The sequence below is a fragment of the Gossypium raimondii genome, chromosome 2 (assembly GCF_025698545.1).
Source record: "Gossypium raimondii isolate GPD5lz chromosome 2, ASM2569854v1, whole genome shotgun sequence".
Classification (NCBI taxonomy): Eukaryota; Viridiplantae; Streptophyta; class Magnoliopsida; order Malvales; family Malvaceae; genus Gossypium; species Gossypium raimondii.
The window spans coordinates 16,250,994-16,274,626 of record NC_068566.1 but is presented as its reverse complement, the minus strand read 5'-3'; the positions used below and the strand labels follow the sequence as shown (position 1 = coordinate 16,274,626).

General features: G+C 33.2%; 1 protein-coding gene across 4 annotated transcripts; it reads right to left on the bottom strand.

Moving 5' to 3' along the window:
- Positions 1-15,708: 15,708 nt before the first annotated feature.
- Positions 15,709-19,040, bottom strand: LOC105783303 (pentatricopeptide repeat-containing protein At1g77360, mitochondrial). 4 transcript variants are annotated; one of them, XR_008192689.1, is made up of 4 exons: positions 18,862-19,040; positions 18,612-18,748; positions 16,878-18,426; positions 15,709-16,427 (listed from the first exon to the last, which is right to left on the bottom strand). XR_008192689.1 is itself a non-coding variant. In XM_052626256.1 (3 exons), exon 3 carries the CDS (start codon positions 18,393-18,395, stop codon positions 16,953-16,955), a length of 1,443 nt encoding a protein of 480 aa, XP_052482216.1. In that variant the 5' UTR covers positions 18,396-18,426; positions 18,612-18,748; positions 18,862-19,040; the 3' UTR covers positions 15,709-16,952. The 4 variants fall into 4 exon arrangements, 2 of the variants coding, with proteins under 2 accessions (XP_052482216.1, XP_052482218.1); XR_008192690.1 differs by having other exon boundaries at positions 15,709-16,363; XM_052626256.1 differs by having other exon boundaries at positions 15,709-18,426.
- Between the last annotated feature and the right edge of the window lie 4,593 nt (positions 19,041-23,633).

Here is a 23,633-nt window from a genome sequence, read left to right as displayed (position 1 = left end):
AATAGTATTAACGAATCTGAGTTTATATATTACATGCATTCCATATATTATAATATTAATTATTTAATAAATTGTTTATAAGATTTTTATTACTAGTTAAGTTTATATATCATGCATATCATAATATTAAAATAATTTATAACATTTTGTACAAAATAACTTTTCAAAAAGATTATGTATAAAATAAATATTTTATCTTCTCAAAAACACTTTTTGACAATATTGTTAAACACTCTAAAATTTTCCAAAACACTTTTTAATTTCGATGATAAACTTGCCTTAACAATGCTAATATTGTATTGGTGAGCATATCATTTTATTTTGATTTTGATACATATCAACATCTGTGTATCTTAATGTATTGTTTTAAATTTATCAAACATTTTAAACATTTTCACATGTTTTATATATTTTTTTAATTTCTTAATAAAAATATATTATATATTTATGTACATTCAAGTATAACTCAATTATATATGCACAAATATATTTATATGTAAATATAAAGTGTTTAATTTTAATTAATTTTAATACCTTAATTTAATACAATCTTTTAAATATAATTATAAAAAATAAAATAGTTAATACAAGAATATATTACCAATTAGTTTAATATACAATCAACCATCTTTATAACAACCCCATTTATCTCCTAAGATTTTGTTTGTAGAGAGGTGGTTGTTATACCTATAACATAATAATGTTATAGAAAGATAATTGTTGTATATTCCTACGCATGCTAATTTAGATTTGGAGTGCACTCTTAGTGATTTGGTTACGTCCAACGGAACTTGGAATCTCGATCTTTTTCGTATGTGGCAGCCTAAAGAGGTGATTCAACAAATTGTAAGAATTCCTCCTCCACACCCTTCATTGGGCTTGGATAGAGTGATTTGGACTTCCTCGGGTTCAATGTGCTTTTTTGTTCGTAGCGCATACTAGTCCTTAAAATAGTATTCATGGAATAACAGTGATGTCTTGTGGAAGAATATTTGAAAGTATCAAGGGCCTCGTCGTGTTCATTTTTTCCTTTGGTTAGTTTAAAAACATATATTATTAACTAATTTGGAATGTACCAATATGGGATTGGGTCACAACAGCTCTTGCTTTTTTTGTGGCCATGAAGTAAAGGACATTCTTCATGTTCTTGGGACCATTCGACTGCAAATAAAGTGTGGAACCATGTAGTTCCAATAGATAAACAAAACAAGTTCTTTTATAATCCCTTTAATATTTGGTTATCTTCTAATATGTGTTGCCACATGAGATTGCAGGAATGTGAAGTTCTCTAGTCGTGTCTTTTTGGCTTAATCACCTAGTAAATCTGAAAGAATAGAAATTTATTCATTTTTCAGGGTGTTACTTGGCCAACTCTTGAAATAGTCAATTCTTCTCTTAGTTGGGCACAATAGTTTGAATCAAGCCAAAACTCTTTTAAGGCAAATCTCCAAACTTTGGGACACCAAAAGCACACTGAAGAAACTTATGTACATCTTTTCTCTGATGGTGCAATGGAGTGAACCACTAGAATGCTTTTGCTAGAGGAGTGGTACGTGATCAAGCCGAAAAATGGATCTTGGGATATAAGCATTACTTGGGCAGTTGTACTCCTTTTGAGGCAGAACTATGGGGTATTCTAGATGGACTCCTCATTTTGTTAAATAAAGGATACAATCGAGCCATAATTCAGACAGACAATTCAGACGTGAAAGCTCGATGAAGCAAACCGAAAATGCCAAGAGGGGGTGAATTGGCCTTTAAAATTTTTTTGTGAAAGCAAAGGCAAGAATGAAATAAAGAACACAAAGAATTTAGAGTGGTTTGGCCCCAATTTCCTACCTCACTACCTTAGCTTTCCACCACTAAGGATTTATCCCAAATTCACTACTTTGTTCAACCTTTGAGGACAAGGTTTAACCTTACAACTCCTTAAGATTTCTACCCCAAATCTTTAGTTTCAAAACCTCTCAAAGAGATACAAATGAGCAAACAAAGAAAAAATCCTTATAAGATAAATTTGTTTGCAAATTGAAGTTCAAATACAATGAAATACACTTGAGCAAAATGAAAGAAATAAAGCTCACAAGTGTATGCAAGAAGAATATGAAAATTTAAGCTCTAAGATTGTTTGATTGATGATTTTTGCTTTAAGTACTTCTTTTGGATGTTGTAGGACTTTCAAACATGGTATTTATACCCCTTAATAGATTTCCAGCCGTTGAGGATGTTGGAGAAGTTAATATGGTCATTGGGGATGCAAAACTAGAGCATTTATTTCACCTGCAACTTCGAGTATCGATACCTTTAAAAAGGGTATCGATATTTTTTGTCATAAATGCTAATTCAATGACCATTGGAATGAAAAAAATCGTTACTTCAAAAGTATTTTATCGATACTTCTTGAAATAGGTATCGATACCAGATCGATACCTTGTAGGGTTTTTGAGAAACAAAATACAAGTTTGGTTTCGTTTTTAAGTAAGGTATCGATTATTTTCAAACATTTGTAAGTTTTTGACAGAATGCCTTTTTGGTATTGATTTTGCTAAGGGTATCAATTATTTTCAAAAATTATCGATATCAGGCCAAATGGTATTGATACCTTTTGGCCTGGAGCAATTCTAACTTGTTTGAAAATCATTTTGATGTGTTAAAATGATTTTAACTTAATTGGGATCATTTTGACTTGGTTAAAAATAATTTCACTTGATTTTAAAATTGTTTCAAATTTTTCTAAGAGTTTATTGTAAGTATTAACAATTTTATTTTTAGAATTCAAATTTAAAATTATTTTTCAAATTCAACTTATATTCAAAAACACTTTTAATTTGTTATATCCAAATATTTTATCAAATAAAGCTTAATTTAACAATCTCTCTTTTGATATAACAAAATATTTGGTAAATTTTTTTGAATAATTGCTCCCCTTAATAAAAGACATTTTAAATTTGAGGCCAAAATAAGATTTGTCAAACAAGTTGGCATTCATTCGTACTTAAAAAATTTTGGTCACAAAAGTTTGCATTTAGTTATCAACAAAGAGTAATCTCAATCATCAATTTACCTTTTTCTTCTCCCCCTTTTTGTTATATCAAAAGACAAATAAAGCTTAAAGAGAGAAGTTAGCTCATCAAAATATAAAAGAAGTGAAATGAGCATAAAAGAATAGCTTAGGATAAAAATAAAGCAATAATGTGGAAGAACAAGTTATAGGCATAAGAAAAATAAATGTACAAATGTTATGAAAATGAAATGTACGGTCTAGAGCTAATTTAATCATCATTGTGAGGAGAGAAAGGAGGCGTCGAAGGGAAATGGGCTAATAGGGATGCCATTTGCTTCTCCAAGGTCGAGAGACGAGAGTTAACATCTTCCCTAAGACCTCGAATGTTGTTGCTCAAAGAATGAATAGAATCAAGGATAACACTATTAACCTTAGAGGAGGGTTGAGCAACATGTGACAGAGAAGGCGATGGAGGAACGGGGTTCGGAGCCAGAATATCATCAAAGGCAGAGTTGACATCATCATCTTCATTTCCCTCGATTGATAATGTTTCATCCAAGTGTTGGAGGCAGCATCAAAATGGTATTCCGCATGATGTAGAGCACCATAACTAATAGGTTGATTAGAAAAAATGGGGGTGTCTCCATGAGTGCTAATACCTAATTGCCTAAGAACGTATGGCAAATATGTACCCTGAAGAAGAGTGATATTTGTGTTCATCCCTTTTCCAATAACTTTCGTAATGTCATTAAACATGATAAGTGCAAGATCAGGGTGCCTATTGGATTTAAAACAATCGAGCCACCAATAATCAATATTTCAAAGTTTGGCATGCTTTTTTATAGGTCTTAGATTCCAAGTAAGAATTAAGTGGAGGGCACAATCATGGAGATTTAGTTTGGATGCCGATTCGGACTGGATAAAAAGGGAGGGATCAAAATGCCTTTTTTCATCAGAGGAACCTCCGGAAGTGAGTGAAGATAATCGCCAAACTCTTCAACAGTGAGGCGAATGGGAGTTCCCATTAAAAATAAGGTGATGGCAGTAAAAGAGTCGTCAGACTCATCGTGTTCGAGTTTGGCATTAAAAAATAAAGCTCGAACAAAATTTAAATAAGTTGGCAAAGAAATTTTTAAAAAATCCATTTAACACCCCAAACTCAGCCTAGGAGTTATGGCCGTATCTGGTGTGTCACATTGAAGTGTCTTTCAAAAAATTGGACTCGTTGGAAAAAAAACTTGTTTCTAAGTTTAAAATAAATAAGCAAAAGCCCAATTAAAAATATAAGCTACTTAAAGGCCTTATTACAAAAATAAAACCCAGCATAAAATTAAATAAAAATAAAAGCAAATTTTAAACAGCAGCAGTCGTGTGGCCGCCTCCAAGTCTCTCGCAGCACCAAATCGCCTAAGGCTTAGGATTACCTGCACAGTTAGAAGAGAGGGTGAGTTTACGAAAACTCAGTGTGTAATCCTCTACCAAACAATCAACATACAACGTGCAGAATCAGTCTGGGCCTGAGCCCTATACAGTAGCAATGTGGGGGCCATAACCCAATACAGTAACAGAGTTTGGGCCTTAGCACAATACAGTAACAGAGTGTGGGCCTTAGCCCAATACAGTAACAGAGTGTGGGCCTTAGCCCAATACAGTAACAGTGCAAATGCAGTAATGCAACCCATCCCAATCCAGCCAACACACCACTTCGTACCACCAACACACTATGTAGGGATAAAATCGACACAGCCAGCCAACACACTAATATTGCAAAAAAGTCGCCAAGAATAGTAACACAAAGAAAGTCGCTAATAACATTAATGCAAAGAAAGCTACCAAGATCGATAACACAAAGAAAGTCGCTAGTAATAGTACTTGTGGGAAAGCCACCAGTACAATATACTTCCCCTATATCAGAATCCCAACCCCATGCAGTATGTCATGTCATAGATCATACGTGTATGCAATATGTCATACTCAAGAATATGATCATATAAATATCATACAAGAAAGCAATGGACATAGCATAAGGCCATAACAGTCATTTTATCTCCTAGGGGTATAACGGTCATTTTACCCTATAGGGGTATTTCGATAATTTTACTCATCGAGGGTATTTCGATAATTTTACCCATCAGGGGTATTTTGGTAATTTTACCCATCGAGGATATTTTGGTAATTTTACCCATCGAGGGTATTTCGGTAATTTTACCCATCGAGGGTATTTCGATAATTTTACCCATCAAGAGTATTTCAGCCATTTTACCCATCGAGGATATTTCAGTCATTTTACCCATCGAGGGTATTTCAGTAATTTTACCCATCGATGGTATTTCGGTAATTTTATCCATCAGGGGTATTTTGATAATTTTACCTATCGAGGGTATTTCAGTAATTTTACCCATTGAGGGTAATTCAATCATTTTACCCATCTAGGGTATTTCGGTAATTTTACCCTTCGAGGGAAATTCAGTCATTTTACCTTTCGGGGGTAATTCGGTCATTTGTGGCCCATTTCGGCTTAAGCCCATGAAAACGCTCATGGAGGCATCTACAGTCCAACACCATGTTTCGTAGCCTTGGTTTACCACTCGATCGTTCGCATGCCCTTACGGTCTCAGCGCCGTCTTTTTCAGCTTTTCGGCTTTTACCGATTTGCAGTTCAAAGAGAGTGTGATCACACACTTGATTACAAGAAGAGTGCAACCTCCACGTACCCAACCTAGATTCAACATAATCCAACATCAGTCCTTTAACTGTTAGGGTAAGACACCCTTTTTTACAAGACACAACCCAAAAATCACTATATTTACCTTACTTGTATGAGGGCAACCCTACTGTTCCAAACTACTAACCCAAAAGTGATCACACGCTGCAACGATAATCTGCACCACAACAATGACTTTCATAGACTAAACTAGGCCATAATAGTGGCAAGGAGGGGTATTCGGCTTAAAGATAAAGATTGGAAAGGAACCGATTAAAACGAAAAGTGAGGCGCATCGCAACTTACCGATAATCTGTAATACTTGCAGCACTTGAATAGCAACAACGGCGAAAAGAAGATCAGTGCAGGAAGTGATTGAACAGAGGAGTACAATCGGCTAAACCCCACACAAAGAAATGAGATAGTTATCAGTTCAAAAGGAAAAATAAAATAATACCAGGTAAGAATCAAAACACAGAGAGAGAGAGAGGAGAACATTCAGTCAAAGAAAAAGAGGAGGGGAGGAACGTAACTCGACCAAAAGGGATATGGAAAGGGAAAAGAGAAAAGAAGGTTTGGCAGCAAAAAGGAGAGGGAAAAAGGGAGGGTTATTCGGTCAACAGAGAGAAGTGGAAAGGAGAAAACGAAATAGAAAAATGTACAAACCCGAGAAGAAACTTGCCAAAAACAATAGCTGCAATACGGAATTGACCAGAACCAAACAAGCAGAGAAAACAACACAAGACTCTAATTGCACAAAATGTCAAAAGCCAAATTCAGCACTAGCAATCCCCCTAGCCGAAATTCCTAGAGTGCCAGAGTCCAATTTCGGCACAACTCTTCCTCTCAACAACTCCTCGATTTTCTCCACAAATCTCTCCCCTTATCACTCCACCGATTTCTCCTCAACTCCCTCTATGACCAGTTCAAACTTCCTTCGGCAGTATTTCACTCCAACTCTGCCACATACACGACTCAAGTAGCAAAATAAATACTCCATTGCACAACCCAGGACTTGAACCTCAGACCTCACAGTCACACAACACGCCACCTTGCCACTAGACCACAAGCTCTTTTTGTGTCATAAAACAGACACTAATATTTATAAGGCCTAAACGCCATTGTCCAGATTTAATTAAGAGCAAAATCAAAAGTTCTGCAGAAGCCAAGACTTGAACCACTAACTTCTTAGACTCTTCCAAACACTCCTCAATCACTTAACCTCTGAAGTAGACATTCATTTATGTCACATTCTTGTACAACTAAATATTTATGTGCAATCTTCTAACCGTTCCCTTGTTCAAAACCTATTTCTTCTAGGCCCAAAATTCGGGGTGTTACAATCCATCCACCTCTAATTTTGAAAAATAGGGAGATAAGCAAAGCTAATGGCTTCTAACATGGCTATATCAATTTTCCTAGCCTCCCATACACATTTTGATGCAAAATACGAGTTAAAAAATATACCGAGAGTGTGTGTCTTGAAAAAAGTGCTAAATGATGACTCCAACTCGCTAGATGGATTAGAAGACGATGCACTAGTCCTAGAATGCTTTTTTAGGGCCATAATAGCTAGAAACAACTTAGAGAAACAAGAAAACCAAAAAAAAAAATTATTTGAGGAATTTTGTCAAACACTTGGTGGCTTAGGGTTTGAAAAAGAGTTTAACAAATATCTTTAAGAATAGGTGACCTCTTGCAAAGAAACATGATATATATGTGTTCAAAACATCCCAATAACCATCAACAAACAAGATTTCAACCTACATTTGTCAAAATCAACAAGTTGAAATTTTAGAAATTTACCTCAAAATTGTTGAAAAATGAGAAATCTTCAAGTAAGGAGGATCAAATCTTGTGATAAAGAAGTTTGAAGATGGAAAAGAACCAAGATTTGTGGAAAAAAGAAATTTGAAAAAAATTTGGGAGGAAAAGAAAGAATTTTTCGGTGGAAGGAAAAACAACTTAGGGTTCTTTATGTTTAAAAAACAACTACAACACCTTTAAAAGGCCCATAGTATCGATATTTTTACAAAAGTATCGATATTTTTTAGTTGGTACCGATACCAAAGTAGTATTTTGTTTTCTAAGTGTAGTAAAACGGCAAAAACAATATTTTTGAGTTGTATTGTTTCTTAAGTGTCCTAAAATGACTCCAAAATAGTTCCTAAACATTCCATATGCATAAAGATATGTAATGTGAGTGAAATGCATGAAGCAAGAATTTGTAAAAAAAATGACTAAGTTAAAACCAATTCTTTAAAATGTGAATAAAAATAGAACAATTTTTTTCACAAAAAACTCCCCCTACCTTTTTTCATATAAAAGCCATGAAATCCATGCTCAATAAGCTTGTGGCAATAAAATAATCAAATATGGTACAAGAAGATTGTAACACAAAGTTAAGGCAAGGTTGCTAAACCTAATTCTCCCCTAAGTGTCCAAAATCTTTCTTTGTCTAATGGTTTTGTGAAAATGTTAGCTATTTGGTTTAAGGTGTCAATATACTTTAGAAATATTTCACCCTTTTGGATATGATCTTTAATAAAATGATGTTTAATTTCAATGTGTTTAGTTCTAGAATGTTGGATGAGATTTTTAGTGAGACAAATAGCACTAGTATTGTCACACTTGATAGGAACGGTATCTTTATCAATTCCATATACCTTAAGCTATTGTTTTATCCATAAAATTTGAGCACAACAACTACTGGAAGAAATTTATTCTGCTTCGCTAGTGGACAAAGAAACACTATTTTTTTGCTTTGAAAACCATGAAATTAGCATGTTGCATAGAAATTGACAAGTATTGGGGGTGCTTTTCCTATCTAATTTGCAACCTCCAAAATCCACATCCAAGTAAGTATGCAAGCTAAAGGATGAGTCTCTAGAATACCAAAGACCTAAATTTTAAGTATCTCTAAGGTATCTAAATATTCTCTTAATGGCTTGTAAATATGATTCCTTAGGACAAGATTGATATCTAGCACACAAGCATACACTAAACATAATGTCGGGTCTACTTGCGATAAGATAAAACAAAGAACCAATCATTGACTTATATAATTTTAAATCAACACATTTACCTTCTTCATCTTTGTCAAGCTTTGTAGAAGAGCTCATTGGAGTAGCTTGTGGTTTAAGAGTGTCCATCCCAAAATTTTTGAGAATGTCCCTTGTGTACTTAGCTTTATTGATGAATATACCATCTTTTCTTTGCTTGATTTGGAGACCCAAGAAGAAATTTAGTTCTCCCATCATGCTCATCTGAAACTTACCTTGCATTAGCTTATAAAATCCTTGATAAAGAATATCATTAGTAGAACTAAAAATAATATCATCAACATAGATTTGAACTACTAGTAAATCATTGTCTTTTCTTTTAATAAAAAGTGTTGTATCAACCTTCCGTTACAAAAATCTTTTTCAATTAGAAAATTTGATAATCTTTCGTACCAAGCTCTAGAAGCTTATTTCAAACCATACAATGCTTTTGAAAGTTTGAAAACATGGTTTGGAAATTTTAGATCTTAAAAACCGGATGGTTCAACATACATTTCTTTATTTATAAAACCATTTAGAAGATCACGTTTTACATCTATTTGATATAATTTAAAATTATTAAAGCATGCAAAAGCTAAGAGCATTCTAATGGCTTCCATCCTAGCTATGGGAGCATATGTTTCATCATAATTTATTCCTTCCTCTTGAGTGTAACCTTGAGCAACAAGTCTAGCCTTGTTCCTCACTATGTTACCATTCTCATCTACTTTATTCCTAAAAACCCATTTAGTACCTCTGGTAGATTTATCACTAGGTCTATCAATTAGGGTCCAAACTTCACTTCTCTTAAATTAATTTAACTCTTCTTGCATAGCCAATATCAATATTCATCATTTAATGCTTCTTTCATATTTTTAGGCTCAATGCATGAGATAAATGCAACATACTTACAAGTATTTCTAAGAGAAGATCTAGTGATTACCCCTTGGGAAGGATCTCCCAAAATCATACCATCCTTCACATAGTTGAACTCTCTTGGATGAGTGATTTCTCTTTCCTTAATAGAAAGTTCTTCTAGAGTATCTTGTATTTGTTCTTGATTTTTTTCATTTGATTATTGATCCTCTTTACTAAAAGATTCTGTATCATCATCATCAACACAAAAATCATTTCTAAAAGGAGGGTTAGAGTCATAAAAAATAACATTTATAGACTCTTCTACTACTAAAGTTCTTTTGTTAAAGACTCAATGAGCTTTAGAATTTAAAGAATAACCAATAAAAATTTCTTCATCACTTTTTGCATAAAATTTACCAAGATTATCTTTCCCATTGTTTAAGACAAAACATTTGCATCCAAAGGGATGAAAATAGCTAATGTTACGTTTTTTTTTTTAAGTTCATATGGAGTTTTCTTTAAAATAGGCCTAATCATTACTCTATTAATCACATAGCAAGCAGTGTTTGTTGCTTCTGCCCAAAAATATTTTGGTAAATTATTTTCACAAAACATGGTTCTAGCCATTTCTTTTAAAGTTCTATTTTTCCTCTCAACAACTCCATTTTGTTGAGGGGTTCTAGGTGTAGAAAAATTATGGCTAATTCCATTTCAGTTGCAAAAATTTTCAAAACCAAGATTTTGAAATTCGGTTACATAATCACTTTTAATACTAGTAATAAAGTAACATTTTTCATTTTGATTCATTTTTGAAAATGTGATGAATTTTTCTAAAGTTTCATCTTTAGTACTTAAGAAAAGAACCCAAGTAAATCTAGAATAGTCATCAACAAGCAAAAAATCATATTGTTTTCCACCCAAGCTAGATGTCCTAATTGGACCAAACAAGTCTATGTGAATTAGTTGAAGAATTCTACTAGTTGATATATCATTAATAGGTTTAAAAGAAACTCTTTTATGCTTACCTTAGTACAAGTATCACAAACATTATTCACATCAAATTGAATTTTGGGTAATCCTCTTACTAAGTTATTTTTAACTAATTTATGCAATATGCTCATGCTAGCATGTCCTAGTTTTCTATGTCATAACAAAGAGCTATTTTTATTTTTAGTAATAAGACATAAGCTAGAGTTATGCATATCATCTAAATGCACCATATATATTTTCTATCCTATGTCTTACAAGCATAATCTTATTAGATGCAATGTCAATAACTTTACAACCTTTAGACTCAAATATGACATTGAAACATTTATCACATAATTGACTAATACTTAAAAGATTATGATTAAGACCGCTGACATACAAGATATTTTCAATAATGATAGAAGAGTTTTTTACCAATGGAGCCTATTCCTTTAATTTGTTTTGTAGAGTTGTCACCAAATGTAACTTCTCTTCCACTTTTTGGTTTCAAATTGATAAAGTGACTCTTGTCACCAGTCATGTGTCTTGAGCATCCACTATCGAGGTACCATAAGTTTTTCTTTGAGTAACCCACCTCAAGGCAATGCTCCTTTTCCAACAAACATAGAATTAAGATTTGATTTTTGGTACCCAAATTCTTTTGGGTCCATAAGCATTAGTTCCTATAATTTTAGTCCCTTTGGATATCCATTTTGAAATCAAGCTCCTATCTTAAGAAGTTATGAGTCCTTCAGGGACCCATACACTTTTAATGATTTTTCTCTTATAAAAATTTTGGGGACCTCTATATTTATAGAAATTTAAGTTATTTTTAACAAAGTTTTGTTTTGAATTTTCTCCTTTTTCTAAAACTTTGTTAGAGTGAGCTTTTTCACTCTTAAGCAACTCAAGTTTCTTTTAATGATACTCATGAGCTTTTGAAAGTAAATTATTGGAAACACAAAAATATACACACTTTTTCATGCCATTTTAACTCAAATTCATGTAGTTTCGTAAAATTCTTGTCGAAAAATATATAATTATTGTAAAATAATTAAATTGTACTTAAATTATTAACATGTTTAATTTTAATTAATTTTATAATAAATTTTTGATTAATTTTAATCATTTTCAACATATTCGCACAAAGGGCGAAAATTGGCTTGGTAGACACTGCTAGAAGCGCAAAATCGAGAAGCAATTTTGAAGCATCAAGGCGAATTATATTTTCCGCTGAAGACGGTCAAAATTATGAATATTAATTCATAATATAATTAATTTTAACTTTCATCCAATTTAATTTGGGTTAAATAAATTATTATTAATTAATTATGAAAAAAAGCCCAGTTGAGCTAAACCGAGAAAACCGATCCAACCGAGCACTGGGCAGCCCAAAACTGTCCCACATGCTGACCCAATCAGCTTGTTTGGATAATTATTTGGCTTGCAAAATAGCCCTTGAAGACTCCTTCAATTTGCATTCAAACCCCTGCACTATTTATGCCTTTCTAGATTTTCCCCTACCTTAAAATAGCAAGTTTGAAACCTTCAAACTTGCCACATGTGTGGCCGGCCATGGGGGGACTCTATGGATGCTAAGCTTTGCTATTTTTAGCAGTCTTCTCTACCTATAAATACCCCATTGGATGCTCACTTCAAACACATCTCAAACTCATTCATTCTTCACTTCTCTCTCACTTTTTTCTCTTCATTGTTCTTCATTTTCTCCCCCATTCCCTTGCCGATTTCACCTCTTGAAAAAGAGTCATTAAACCACCATTTGGAGCAGCATTCAAGTGTTCGTGGAAGCCTTGGTTCAACAAGAACAAGCAGAGAAGGAGGAGCGAAGCAAACTAGTCAAGCCTCAGAGAAACACCAGATTTGATTCTTGTTCCTTATCCTTTTAATTTTATTGTTGTTTTTATGAACATGTCTATGAATATTTGTGATGTTGATATATTTAATTTAATTAATATGGCTTAAATTTAATTTGTTTTAGGTTGATTGCATTTCGTTTACTTGAGTTATTAAAATGGTGTTTGTGTTGTTATAGGCCTCGGTAAGATGTTTGATTAAGTAAAACCATGACTAGGTTATTCTTGCATAACAATTGTACGGTAACTAATGAATTAATTATTTAAACAAATTGAAATTGTAATTAATTGACACAATACTTAATTAGTGCATGTTTAATCATCTAAGGTAGCCGAGAGTTAAATTAGCTACGGTATCTAACGATACATTAGTCTTGCATAACTTGCAAGATTATTGTGATTAAACTATTTCAAGGTAGAAATACATTGTTACCTCACGTAATCTTTTATGTGCTTATGAGATTGAATTAATTGTTTGAATTGGCATAGAGATATGTACAAGAGATTATTTTAATTTCATAAGTATGTATGTGCATTAACACATTTGCTTATTAAAATTGGTTTAATCGGTTGAGTTGACATAGAGATATAGTCAAGAGATAAATGGATTTTGGTAGGTAAGTATGTTCATAAGTTAGCAAATTACCGAGTTGCCATGAATTTATTCTTAACAACATGACCATGAGTTTAATAATTCTAAGTTAAGAAATGTAATTAATCTAACACAATTATATCATCTTGATTAAAATCATCTTTTGAAATAGTGCATTGGAAATTTTATTTTATTTTTATTTATTTTACTTAGTTAAAATCTTAGTTTCTAGATAGTGGAATTTTGCTCCGATGCCATGTAGGAGAATTCTTGACTTGAGCTTCTATCTAGAAAACCTTAAGGATCTTCTCTCTTGGTGGTAAAACCGTCTCTTGAGATCTAGCTTTGATACCAATTGAAAGCTCGATGAAGCAAACAGAAAATGCCAAGAGGGGGTGAATTTGCCTTTAAAAATTTTGGTGAAAGCAAAGGCAATAATGAAATAAAGAACACAAAGAATTTAGAGTGGTTCGGCCCCAATTGCCTACTCCACTACTGTAGCTTTCCACCACTAAGGATTTATCCCAAATTCACTAATTAGTTCAACCTTTGAGGATAATGTTTAACCTTACAACTCCTTAAGATTTCTACCCCAAATCTTACGTTTCAAAACCTCTCAAAAAGATACCAATAAGCAAACAAGGAAACAATCCTTACAAGATAAATTTGTTTGCAAATTGAAGCACAAATACAATGAAATACACTTGAGCAAAATGAAGGAAATAAAGCTTACAAGTGTATACAAGAAGAATATGAAAATTTAAGCTCTAAGATTGTTAGATTGATGATTTTTGCTTAAAGTATTTTTCTTGGATGTTGTAGGACTTTAAAAAATGGTATTTATACCCTAATAGATTTCCAGCCATTGAGGATGTTGGAGAAGTTAATATGGCCATTGAGGATGTAAAACCAAAGTATTTATTTCACTTGCAACCTCGAGTATCGATACCTTTATAAATAGTATCAATATTTTTTGTCATAAATGTTAATTCAGTGATTGTTGGAATTAAAAAAATTGATACTTCAAAAATATTTTATCGATACTTCCTGGAAGAGGTATTGATACCGGATCGATACCTTGTAGGGTTTTTGAGAAACAAAATACAAGTTCGGTATCGTTTTTAAGTAAGGTATTGATTATTTTTGAAAAGTATCGATACCGAAATCATGGTATCGATAATTTTTATATTTTTGATAGAATGTCTTTTTGGTCTCGATTTTACTAAGGGTATCGATTATTTTCAAAAATTATCGATACTAGGCCAAATGGTATCGATACTTTTTGGCCTGGAGCAAGCCTAACTTGTTTGAAAATCATTTTGATGTGTTAAAATGATTTTAACTTGATTGGGATCATTTGGACTTGGTTAAAAATAATTTCACTTGATTTTAAAATTGTTTCAAAATTTTCTAAGAGTTTATTGTAAGTATTAACAATTTTACTTCTTAGGATTCAAATTTAAAATTATTTTGTCAAATTCAGCTTATATTGAAAAGTATTTTTAATTTGTTATATCAAAATCTTTTATCAAATAAAGCTTAATTTAACAAGAAGTGGTTAAGGCCTTGACCGATAAAGAGTTGGAAGACTCAGGCATCACAGTCCTTAGAAGGGTTCAAAGGTTTATGTGTTCTGAAGGAAAGTGGTGGACAGAGTTGTGTCTGGGGAAATAAACTTAATTGCGGATCAATTGGCTAAGGTTTGCCTTACATGGAAGTCAAGCTTATAAATTTTCGATGTGCCTCCTTATGAAAGTGATGGGTGTCCTTCAACAAGATAAAGCTAGTGGTGCTTTTGAACAATTGATTTGGTGTAATTTTATTTACTTTTCACCAAAATAAAAAGATAATTGTTGTAAATCTATCATAATTTTTTGTCTAATAATGTGGAATTTATGTTAAAAAAAAAGAAAATGTGAATCAAATTAACAAAATTAATAGGTGTACAGTAAGGGCATGCATTATTACTTTCATGCATGTTTTATTTTACATTTTTCACATGATTAAATATGTTCATAAATCTAACAAGTTCAATTAACCAAGATGATTTATCAAATTAAATTAATTAATTTATCATGAGTTATTAAATTCAAGTGATCAATTTATAAGTTTATGATGTTTCAAATTCATAGTAGAATATTTAATTAAAAATTAATAGTTTATTAGAATTGATATCTTTAATTTTACTCATTGAAGATTATTTTCATTTAATAAAATATGATTAATAGATTTTTTTATGTAAAATTTAAACATTTTATTAAAATAATAGTTTAATTAAAATAATTTTTATTTAATAAATTATAATTAATAGACTTACAAATAGCTACAATTTTATTTAAAATTTTAAACAATATACTATTATAGAGAACTAATTTAACAAAGAATATACTTCATAATTATGGATGTTGTTATAAACTGTTAAAATAAAATATAAAAAAATATTTCTACTGAAAACTTAGTTGTTATAACTAAATTTTATTATAACAAGTGGTTGTTATAAAAATTACTGACTATACGAAAATCTTGTAAGAGTTGTACACAACCGTACAAGATGCTATTGGGTGAAGGAGATTGAAACATGCTGAAATTTTTACTAAAATGAAATTTAGATTATATTAATTTAAGACCAAAACACGATGTACCGACCAATATTTACAACCATGGTATTCACAGCTTTCAATTCAGCTTCAGTTCATGCATGTAAGGAACGGTTAGCCAATATATGGTATTTACAAACATGTTTTAGTTTTTGACACACTGGTGATATAATCTCACAAAAATCCCAATACAAACAAAGATAATGAAAAGAAAATGAAAGCAGTAAAAGCCAATATAAGGAAATTTTCAAAACCTAAACACCATTACACATAATCTCAAAGAAACAATGGAAGAAAACAAGTTATTGTACGAGTGACTTCATTTCTTCTCCCATTGACATTGCAAAACGGGCAAAAATCACATCATCAGACCTAGAAGTCCCCAGACTCAAAGTATTAACAGTGAAAGCAGCATATATGATTCTTTGCTTTGCCTTAACTACTGATTTCTTTCACATCTAAAACACAAGAACTTAGAAAGTACTTGCACTGAGAGGGCTGATTAATTCATTTACCTCTTGAAAGAACCCATGGCATCAAGAGACCCCAAACGTGCTCTTAACAGTCCATGAAATCCATATGCATGCCCAAAAAACAATGCCAATCCACTTCCTCTGTTTCCTCTGTTTTTATCGATTACCAATGTATAGACACAACTTGAGTCAAACCTGCTTCTTACTCCTGCTTCCTGCTACATATTCTCCTTGTTGTAGTCTGTCTTTCTCTGAATATCAGAGTTTTCGGAAACATCTCATATTTCATTTCAATAGATATTTCATTTCTTAGACCTTCAAATAAATGTAAACAGTTACATATATTAATAATAGTAATAATAATAATAAAAGTTCATGACAATAACTGTGTCCACTTGAAATATCAGCGAGGTTAGGCTTTGAAGCACAAAAACCATGCCGGTTCTCAAATAATGAAAACTTGAATTGCTGTGACTAAATTCCTGAATCAGCATATGATGCATAAAATGAATATTATGACATGTGCACCACTAACAGAGCATTACCATTCTTAGAAAGCATTAATGTCTGAACCATTCTTTTAAGTTACAAATCGGGTTAACATTTTCCCCTAGCTGGCAGTGTATACAGCGAAACCTATGGAGAGTTTGATTCAGTTACTTTCACATCCACTAGCAAGACTGAAACCTTTTGGAAGAGAGTGAAAACAAAAGAGAAGTGCAAAAGTGTTCTTTCCTTTTACATGTGTCAGACCAGAAAAGTTACCTTAATTCCATGAGGTAATCAGGTATTCCAATTCCATCTATCCAGAATTCTCAACAACTAAAAAGGAAGAATTCTTCAATCATACAAAGGCTCCTTGATGAGGAGGTTCATTTTCTCTTGAAGAAATTTGAGCACGTCTTCTCTCCCTTCTTTTATAAGCAATTGCTTTAACCTCCCAAATGTTGGACCTGAAGGCTGAATGCCCTTTTCTAACATCTCTTCTAGTAAAATACAAGCCTTAGCAGCATTGCCCTTCTCACATAATCCATTTATGAGAACTGAAAATGTGTGCATGCTAGGGATAAACTGCTTCAATTTCATGTACTTCCATACTTTAAATGCCATGTCTAACTCATCTCTCTCACAAAACATCTTTATCATTATTGTGTACGTGTCTGCATCTGGTTCACATTCTTTGATCATCCTGCGGAACACCTTAAAAGCTTCATCAGTTTCTCCACGACCTATCAAGCTGTTGAGAATGATATTGCAAGTTCTTGCATTTGGTGCCACACCCTTAGAATCCATCTCGTTTAATACCCTATACACATTCTTTAATTTGTTTACTTTACAAAAAGCACTAATCAGAGCATTATACACAACCACATCTGCCTTGATTCCATTTCTTTCCATCTCTAGGAATGCGTCAACGGCATCTTCAATTCTGTTTTCTATCCCATAAGTATGGACCAAAATGCTATAAATAAATGAAGTCGGCCTGCAACCATTAGAATCCATTTCCCTAACAATTCCAATTGCTTCATCCACTCTGCCAGCTTTGCATAGAACATCTACCATTATACCATAAGTCACAATATCCGGGTCACAACCCATATCAACCATCTCTCTGTAGATCTCCCTAGCCTTTGGCAAATTTGGAGCACGACCCCATCCTTCAATCAAAATACTATAAGTTTTTGAGTCCGGCACAAAATGATCTTTCATTTTATCAAAAATCTCTTGCGCTTTCCTCACATTCTTAGTCTTACATAAAGTACTCAGTAAGGCATTAAATGCTGCTAAATTTGGTGGCACACCGTACTTCTCCATGACATTAAAAGCATAAACTGCTTCATCCACCTTCTGAACCCTTGCGTACTTTCTCATGATAATACAAAACGTTTCAACATTCAACATGCTCTTGTTCTTCATCGCATTCACAAGATTCCACATGATTTGATACTGCCTAATCTTAGCCAAAGATCCAATCATGGTATGATAAGCCCTAACAGTATGCATATAATTCCGCTGCTTCTCTGTCCATTCAAAAAATCTATAAGCCAACATACCAGCATTCTCAAACCGCTTAAGAACATCCTCTGCCACCTCCGGCGAAACCCGTAACCCACTTTGATCAAGAGCTGTATCAAGCACCACTGGAGAGGATGACATCATGATTTTACAAACTTTTTTGCTCGTAACTGAAACATCTCTCGTTGGTTCACTTGAACAATATCTTCTCACCAGCGTAATCCATCCCAACATTTCACGAGAGGTGTAAACTTTGACCATTTTCATTTTTGAACTTCAAATACGAATCAGAATTCACCTTAAGTACAACAAACAAAATACCAATATTATAGCATTTTAAGCCAATTTTGATATACAGAGATTCTTTTTGTTTTTCTTTTTAACTTTCTTTCACTTTTATCAATTGTATATAGAAAATAACGCTATTGCTAAGTAACACGCCCCCCAAAAAAATAACGAATTTAAGCTAAAAAGCCGACCAACCTGCTGATCAGATAGCCTCTGAATCTCTCTGGCTCAAGTGCATTAACAGAGTCAATAAGGCCATCATAATCCCGAACAACCTAGTAATTTAAGCTAGAAAAATCAATTAAAGTCTTCTTGAAACGATCCACCTTATCCTGAAACAAAACAAAAGAGAAGGAATCAAAAGAGAAAACGACATCACACGAACATAAAATCAAACAGTTGGCCGGCAATTCGGAATGCTGAAAGAATAACCCAAAAGGGGGACCTCGAGAGATTCAGCTATAGGCGCAGGCGCTTGTCCATTTAAATGATGTCGTTGAAGGCCTGAGAAAAGACGAGGTTTGGTTTTGTACGGGCGTGGGTTTTAAGTTGAGGGAGGCATGTGGGATTTAGTCTTTCCATTCGTAAAAATTTGATTTAACTGGAGCTATTAATGAACCCAATTCGAACATCACAATATCCACAACTTCAATAGTTAAAACTTTTAGGGTAAACTAGAGTAGGAGTCATGAGTATTTTTGTTGGTTAACTAACTTTGAAAAATTATAAAATAATTATATAATTAATTAGTAAATTTCTTATTTAGTCATCTAATAATGAAAAGTTACAAAATGATAATTTAACTATTCTATTTTGTCTTTTTAGTCCCCAATGATTAACGGTGGTAACTTTTAAAATTAATTATAGTAACTTTAACCCTTAACATTTACACACACTGTAATTTAGTCTTTTTACGTTTTACTTTTCTTTATGATCCTTTTACTTAAAATGCTAAAAATAAATAAATCTATCAACTAAATTTGATTGAAAATAAACAAAAAAATAGAAACACCACAAATTCAAGATAATAAGTTTCAACTTTTCTCATTCTTTTAAAATTAACCATCAATGTCACAAAAAACAAAACTACAAAAAAAAAAAACCAAATTACACAATGTGTAATGGTTGATGGTTAATTTTTTAGAATCAAGATTAAATTGACATAATTTATACATATTATTTAAAGTTGCTATTCTGCCAATTTTAAAAGTTGTCATCGTTAGCCAGTTGGTGACTAAAAAAGACAATTGAATAATTAGGTGGCTATTTTATAACACTAAATAGCAGTATAGAGTAGTAGGGTCAAATCCACAGGCACTAGCTATCCAATTTCGCTTTTTTTCTCGTGACAAAAATCACTGTCGCGATAACAGTCGTCCCTACAACCTGTGCATAGTAATGCTGAAAAATGAAAAAGGGGGTTTTAATTGATAAAGATAATAAAATAAGCAAATACGTAGTTTAATAAAATAAAAATAAGAATAGATTCAAAATTGCAAAAATAGATTTAAGAAAATAAAATAAATGAGTGAATAAAATATTTTTAAGCTTAGCCTTAGCCTCGGTACACCCCGAACTTGAACTGATTCTTGAAAGAAGATTTTTCCTTCCAACCAATAAGTTGGTTGTGGCGGTTGAGGATGCTTCAAACCACCAGCTTTTCCTCTTGTAGTCGGTTTCGATACGACCTGCAAATCGACCATTGTCAAATTTCTAATCACGTGACATGTACTCGTAATTTAATACTTCGACAGCCTGCAATCTAAAAAGCCCAACTCGAATTAACGACCTTAACCGTGTGGGTCGTTTAAATCTGATCACTATCTCCCTTGGCGGAATCCAACTGGTATTTCCCACCTGAACAGGCCAATTTGTTCGCGGGATTTTGAATATAGCATGGCCAGCCCAACTTCCCAACTGTACTCTAAACGATTCCAACCCAACGTGCACTTTTTTAATTGAAATCGAATCAAATTTAAGGGACGAATTTGTACTATCACATATACCGGAAAGATAGCGAATATCGAATTGCAAAGTATTTAGTGCAGGTTCATATCTCTTGATTATTTTGTCAGAGCGATAACCAGACTAAGGCTAAAATGGACTTAGTTAATCATTAAATAAGTCATGCTAGATGGAGTATGGAAGTGACTTTTAATGAAAATTGAGGAAAGTGGAAAGGGGAAAGGGCTTGGAAGGTAAATAAGCCAAAATGTTGAAAGTAAAAGAAAGAAAAATAAAATGGCAGAATAAAAGTACTGACTAGAGGTGTTCATGGGCCGGGCGGCCCGGCCCGGCCCGACGGCCCGCCCGAAATATGGGAGGGTTTGGGTAAAAATATAGGCCCGAAATATGGGCTTGGGCAAAAAAACAATGCCCGATTAAAAAATGGGCCGGGCCTTGGGCACAACTTTTTTGGCCCGGGCCCGAATAATAAATTTTTTTATTTTTTATTTTTTAACTTTAAAATACTTTTAAAATACTTTTTTTAATTTTTTTAATTTTAAAATATTTTTAAAATACTTTTTTTTTAATTTTTATTTTAATTTTAAAATAAATTTTGGTATTTATTTAAAAAGCGGGCGGGCCGGCTTATGAATTTTTCGGGCCGGGCTGGGCAAAATTCTAGGCCCATATTTCAGGCGGTAGGCCTGCCTAGGACCCGGCTGAAATTTTTCCTGGGCTTACCAACCCTACCGCCTACCATGAACACCTCTAATCTTGACGCAGAAATGAAAGAAAGAAAAGAATTTATTAACGCCAAAAAGCTAAGTGTGTTCAAATTGTTATAGCCACTAGGTATTTATATACATTTTAGTGATAAAATTTAGCTAGATTTTCCTAAACATTATCACTACATAAATCAAAATTTAAAAATCAAATTTAAAATAAAGATCAAATTTAAACTAATTACGAATTTTAACAATATCAAAATAATTTGATCTTTATCCAACCAATTTCCAATCTTCAATCTTTATCACCAACTTCAAATCTTCAATATATCAATTTACCATTCCTCTTTGTTTTTTGTTCCAATCTAGCCCCTTTTTGTATGATTTTGAATTTTAGATCATCAATTTCATTCCTGATAAAAAAAATCCAAATTTAGTAGCATCTTATTCGATAATAAGCCAAAAATAGATGTATTAAAAATAATAATTTATCTTACTATCAAATTCCCCCCACTTAGCTCATGCTTGTCCTCAAGCACGATGTCTACTAAAAATCGTTTGACAATCCTTTTCTCAATCAAACCCCCTTTCTCAATCAAGTATAATGCAAACAATTAGTTGAATCAAAAATAAATAATCGCTAGACTCAATCAATAAACATTTTATAAAACCTCGAACAGTATGTCAAACTCAACTACTTCACTAAATTTAGGCTTAATCAAACTTGCAAGACAATCGTACTCAATATATTATTATTATTATTATTATTATTATTATTATTCCTTTCTTTTTTTTATTTTTCTTTTTTAACTTATTCATAACAAGTTCAAGTTTTTTGATGCGAAATGAGATGACAACCTAAGCACCTCACCCCGGTTACTCAACTCGACATTATTATATATTTTTTGTTTATTTATTTTTTTACGAATTCGAGACACAGCCAAATCTTTTGACACGAAATGAGATGACAATCAAGCACCTCACCCTGGTTACTCAACTTGACATGTCCCTAATGATTTTATAGCTCAGTTAGCGAAATGTTACAAGTTTCAGTTCGTCACCAAATCTTTTGACGCGAAATGAGATGACAATCTACGCACATCACCCCGGTTACTCAATTTGGTCACATTTCTGATCCTTCACTCTTAACGAAGCCATTAACAGATTACTTGTTTATTTATTAAGATGATTACTTCCATCAGGCAAGTTCAAAAGAGCCAACAATTTATACGAAATATTGACTAAGCCATAGCATTTTCAATTCTACAAAATATTTATAGATCAAGTAAGCAATAGTTGTTCATGACTCACCCAATTAATTTAATAAACTTAGCATAAAAATTAGGGGTTCATTTTTTAAATGAATTGAGGAATTATCTAAGTGAATGAACACATGCAAAGAAGCAATAGCATAGCATGCCCCCCACTTAGCCCACATTGCTCACAATGTGTTAAAAGAATAACAAAAGTTGAGGTAAAGTGTACTTCCCGTGTATATTCAATGGGTTGGAAGATGGTGAAAGTGGCCGCTTTGCAGTATGGTGAAGATGCTTGAGATGTTGGCTTCCATTGTTTCGAGACGAGCTTCTATGCGATGAAGTCGTTTGTCCACAGTGGAAGGTGGTTGCTCCTCTTGTTCTCTAATAGCCGGATCGCGTCTTCATCGAAAGACTTTATTGCTTCGAGCGGTTCGTGTATAGACTAGAATTGGCCAATGTTGATTTTTTTCGTATCTTGTTCAGTGTTCTGATGCTGTGAAATTTAGAAATCCTCGAAGTCTCTGTTTCAGCAGCATTGTATAGGTTCAGCCCTGCTGACCGCGCCTATTATTTCGATGAGGCTAGTACTCATTTTCAACTAGACTGTACAGTGAACTACGTATATCAGCAACTTCAGTTCGCTATTTGGGGTTGACTCTAACCCTTCATTGGGCTGGTGTGATCGCGTACGTCGAGCATGAGCAGTAGCCGCCCTTGTTTGTTGTGGAGTTGGTTGCCCACCTTGGCTCGATGGCGTAGTATCATTATGATCTGAAGTGCTAGCTCTATCCAAATGACTTATAGAAAACGTTAATAACGGTAAAACATGTGGTGAGTTTAGAACGTTATACATTATGTCGTTAGAACCATCGGGATGAACACGTGAACTTTTCATCTCGATTGTTGTCAGGCTTCTTTGACGTCCGTGTTGACTTGGTCCAGCAACATGTTTCAGTTGTAGTTTTGGAACTTCATCGTCTAGGTCAACAACTGGTGGTGTTAAAAATTGGTTTCGACCTCGATTTAGAGAAACTGAGAAAATGTCAGTTGACTATTGTTTAGTACGAACCATGGTCTGTTTTTGGGCTTTAAAATTAATCGGCAGCAATTTGTAGTGACGGTGGACGGCAGCGGTCAACGTTGGGATAGTTTGTGTACTTTGTAAGATGGCAATTATGGGGGAAAAGGTGGGGTTTGTTGTTGTAAAGGTGATGGTTAGGTTTTGGAAAGGTGGTGGTTGGTAAGGGTGAAGAAAGGTGAGGTTTTGGGGTGGTTTAGTGGAGGTG